This window comes from Haliotis cracherodii, unplaced genomic scaffold (genome assembly GCF_022045235.1).
Source record: "Haliotis cracherodii isolate W230 unplaced genomic scaffold, xgHalCrac1.p SCAF_18, whole genome shotgun sequence".
Lineage (NCBI taxonomy): Eukaryota > Metazoa > Mollusca > Gastropoda > Lepetellida > Haliotidae > Haliotis > Haliotis cracherodii.
This window is the reverse complement of record NW_027266273.1, coordinates 1,330,457-1,335,015: the sequence shown is the minus strand read 5'-3', so window position 1 is coordinate 1,335,015 and position 4,559 is coordinate 1,330,457. Positions and strand designations below refer to the sequence as shown.

Below are 4,559 nucleotides of genomic sequence, written 5' to 3'. Positions count from 1 at the left end.
GGTGTGATATGTTTTTCCTGATTCACAAACAAAGAGTCATCGTAAACAAATGATTATTTTAATTAGAAAAAAACAATAACAAAAGACAATCCCTTCTGTGTGTCATTTAAGAATTGACTTTCACTTTGTGTGAGTTCATTGGAGTATGAAGCTTCATAGAGTGAGGGCCAAACTGTATGAACGTCGGAGCTTCCGTCAACATTGTGTCGTTCATACATTTATGAACGTCAATTTAGCGGTCATGTGACCGATCCTCGTCCAATGGAAATGCCGTATAGTGTGTAAACTTCAAATTTAAAAAATTATAACGTCATGAGTGAGAAGTGAATGTGGTTTCCGTTGAATGAAACGGTATCCCAGGTCACACAGGCACACAACTAATTATGTACATCAAGAATAGAATAGTGGGAACCGCTTCTTTCCAAAACGTCACACGAAGAACTGACCTTACTGATTATTATCATTGGCCAAGTGAAACATTGTTGTCTGTATACCAAATCACGAGAACATTCAAGATAAAATCATGTAACATAATTGTGAAGTTCTAAAAATCTATTAACAATAATAACAATTCAAATGACACGTCAAGGTGATATTAATATAAGTTCTTGAGTATATTTTTCTTAAAATGCGGACAAACAAACACCATCAAAAAACATGTTTACCCTGATAACAGTATTTCTTTCATGCATCCATCCGTCACGTGCACACAACCAATGCTTCCATACTACCAGTCAGTATATAAGTTATACAGTTCTCCACTATACACCGGATCTGATCAGAGTTCCTCCAAAACTGGACCAACCAGCACCTTGCAGCGACTCAGATCCTTTGTGCTTCACGAACCACACTCTGCTTCCTGTTTTGAGATGAGTAAACGTCGAAACGGTTGCAGCTCCTTGGTACACATCAGGCGGGGCAACGGTGTAGCTCAGAGGTATGTCGTCACGGTATATGTAGATGGCGAGGGAGTTATGTCGGTCGAAGTTGATGATGTTGCACCAGAACATGTATGTGCCCCCAACAGGAGCAGTAAAAATACCAGTAGTGGAGTTGTAGCAGTTGCCCCTGTTTTGGGGCACACCAGAGAAGGCGAGAACCTCACGGTCTCTCACTGGTGCAGGGTCTTTTTCTAGCTCTGCTTGGAAACCCACGGAGGCTGAATTGGAGAGGAGTCAGCTTTAGCACGTTAATGATGTTTGGATTTTGTTTGGTTCTTGTTTCTTGTATTTAGCGCCTTGTGTGGAACTGTGATATTGTATCTATGTTATTAGGATAATCATTAACTGTCAGGTTAATCTACATAACAAATGTGTGTTGGCAGAAAACCAATCGGTGTTGGAAAAACTTGAATCAAAATTGCAAGAACTGCCAATTTGTCGGAGCCTAGACTCTCTTTATGTTTGTTTGTTGTTTAACGCCACACTCAACAACATTACCGCTACATGAGGGCCACCTGTAGATAATAGAGGCTGAACACATTATGAGCAGCGACCAACGGCGTCGGGGGACGCTGATACGCAATCAACAAGTGACCGGGCCTGACCACCCGCCTCTTACGACCGGCACAGATTGCTAGGGACCTATTCTCACCCGGAAACCCCACGGGGGCAAGTTTTAGATGACACCAGTATACTGACATATTCAAACTTGTTCTTTGGATTTTTGGTTAAAAGTGGAAACTTTCGGGGAAGCGGAGGCTCTCACTATCGTAAACATGCTTATAGAAGACCGAACGAATGAAGATCCGCGGGATTCAGTATGACATGGCTAACTGTGTCCCCATACCTCGACTCGATTATTTCCAGGCCGCCATGACAAAGCTTGAATATTGTTTACTATGACGCAAATTACCACTCACCGCCTCACCCTTTTCACATATAGAGCCAGTGGGGCAGCACTCGGACAGTGGCAGCACGCGGACACCCAGCAAATTAACACGTGTACACAATAAACAAAGGTATTGATGCGCATAGTTTTCACGAAGGCTTCTTCCTCTTCCCCCTGACGTCAGCAAAGATTCGTCTGCTATGGTAACACTCACGATAAACAGGTCGAGTACACGTTTTCCCACGTGACCATGCCGCCCACGCATTTTGTTGCGTTTTGGCAATGCATCGCAGTTTCTGATCATAAGTTTATGGCTTCCCACGACTTGTTTCTACATGTTTAAAGGTAAGTGTTTAAGTTGGCATAATCAGGGCGAATCCGGAATTCGAAGTCAAGATATGGATACCTGGCAAGGCGTTTTGAGAGAACTCTGCACAACGAATTACGGCGCCTCAGACGACTGGGGCACCTGTGCCCCTTACATATATATGTATATAGCATTGCTACTGTTTATATATGATATAAAATGCTACTACTTCTATATTGTTGAAATCCGTGCAGGTAAGGTGTCAATGTCAAGATTCCCCTAGCCTCTTAACATGTGAGGGGCACGTTGACTCACAAACAATATGTCAAACAATATGAATGGAAAGTATGTAGGGATGGGAAAAAAACCTGTTATGTGTTATATAATATGGGCACTTATTTCACAAAGCTTCTATCAACAAGGTGCTCAGATACAATTGATATTACATGAAATACGTTACATCAAATTACATCATGATATTACATCAGATTTCAGTTTGCTGGCTTTATTGTAAAATGTTTTACATGACAACTCCGCGGGATACCCTCCTTAGGTAAGAAAACATGTTTGTTCATTCTGAATCCTTGTTATAAAAATAATCACATATTGTGATGTGCATGGAAACTGTTGCTAGTCAGATGATATTCAGCGAGCTGCAAGCAATTCTATGCCATTTTCAGAAAGAAAATGAAGAAAATTGTATGAACTGAAATGTCAAGCCTACAGAGAAAGTCACTGAAGTGAGTGTATTGCAGTTGACATTGTTATCAATTTGTTTCGTGAAGAATGGATGATGTCATATAATAGTCACAACAATTATGTATGTTACGTATTATCGCTTTAACTATCCAGTCAATTTGAAGAATCGGTAATAAGCACATGTGAAAATATTACACTTGCTCTTTCTACCCTTGGGGAAAATATGTGCAAAGCACATGTGAAAATATTACACTTGCTCTTTCTACCCTTGGGGAAAATATGTGCAAAGCACATGTGAAAATATTACACTCGATCTTTCTACCCTTGGGAAAAATATGTGCAAAGCACATGTGAAAATATTACACTCGATCTTTCTACCCATGAGAAAAATATGTGCAGACAACTCATGAAACGAATTCAAATATCACGAATAGTCGCTTATGACGAACTCGGACCTAATCCACATGGATACGTTAACTGTCCTGTAGGGTGAATCAAGGACGTTGGAAAGTATGAACTGATTTGTGTCCTCTGCAGCTGGTTATATCTGGTTTCGATTGTCAGGACGTTTGGTATATCGATTTTTTCTCAGACATCTGTGGCTAAGAAACCAATTTGAGGTAAATATATAATTATGCTAGATCGAGTTCCAGGTCCGTGATTGGCTACTCCTTGTGATGGTCTAAGATCAAACAATGACGGACATTGTAATTCATTGATATGTTTTTCGTGCTTCGGTCGAATTCACTTACTACCTGTGTGGAAACTGTGTAGTTTTAGAGTGTTTTATAAATGTTCTTTAATCTTTTCTAGTTTGCGTTATCACCATTTGTCTTGATCAACTGCAGATATAACTGAAACGTTTGGTGGAGGGTCACACTACATGTAGGTATGAGTAATAAGCAGTGAGCCGGATGACGTCACTCATGACCGTTGTTATGTATAAATGTGCCACTACGATCATGAGAACAGACAAAATAAGCATCGATTCTAAAATGGTAAAATTTTAGAGTGTGTAAGAAACAGATTGCTGCATTCGTGCTGCTATATACCATTTATCGTAATGATACCTGACATACACTCGTGTATTAATTTCTATCAACAAAACAGAAAAATGAAAGAGCAAAACAACTTTACCTCCTATATCAAACTGACCATGGCGACTTCCAAAGGCAACTACTCGTTGTATGTTCTCAACGTAGGATGTGTATTTCTTGACCTCTGACTTGTGCCTCAACAACTCGCCCGTGACGTTGGCTAGCTCTGAGATTAAGTCGGACACTGTGGTCTGTAGTTGCTGAATCTGCAGGGACACCGACGCCAGGTCAGGGGAGGTGGTGGGGACCACAGGGCAGACGAGGATGACAAGGGCAAAGAGAGAAATATCCAGAACACCCATCGTTATATATCGTAGTTGTCCCTGAAAGTCAAATTAAAAAATAGCATCACCCGAAGACACATTTGAGTGAGTGTATAATGTTAAATTACGCAGTCAGTCAATACTTCAGCTAGAACACAGGGGCGTTTAAATGAGCAGATCTGGACCAGAAAAAAATAACAGAAATTACGTTTCAAGTCCATATATCTCCAAGAAGGAGTTTATGTATTATTAAAATGTTTTGGATTTTCGCTGCATCTTTTCTATATCGACATATTCTGTTTTATATGTCAATCGTTATTTCCAAAAGGAGTTTCAGAGACAAGAAGAATGAATAATTAAATT

At 40.2% G+C, this 4,559-nt stretch overlaps 1 protein-coding gene across 1 annotated transcript; it reads right to left on the bottom strand.

Moving 5' to 3' along the window:
- Positions 1 to 761: 761 nt before the first annotated feature.
- Positions 762 to 4,235, bottom strand: LOC139466096 (uncharacterized). Its single transcript, XM_071248110.1, has 2 exons — positions 3,974 to 4,235; positions 762 to 1,159 (listed from the first exon to the last, which is right to left on the bottom strand). Exons 1-2 carry the CDS (start codon positions 4,233 to 4,235, stop codon positions 762 to 764), a joined length of 660 nt encoding a protein of 219 aa, XP_071104211.1.
- Positions 4,236 to 4,559: the final 324 nt, after the last annotated feature.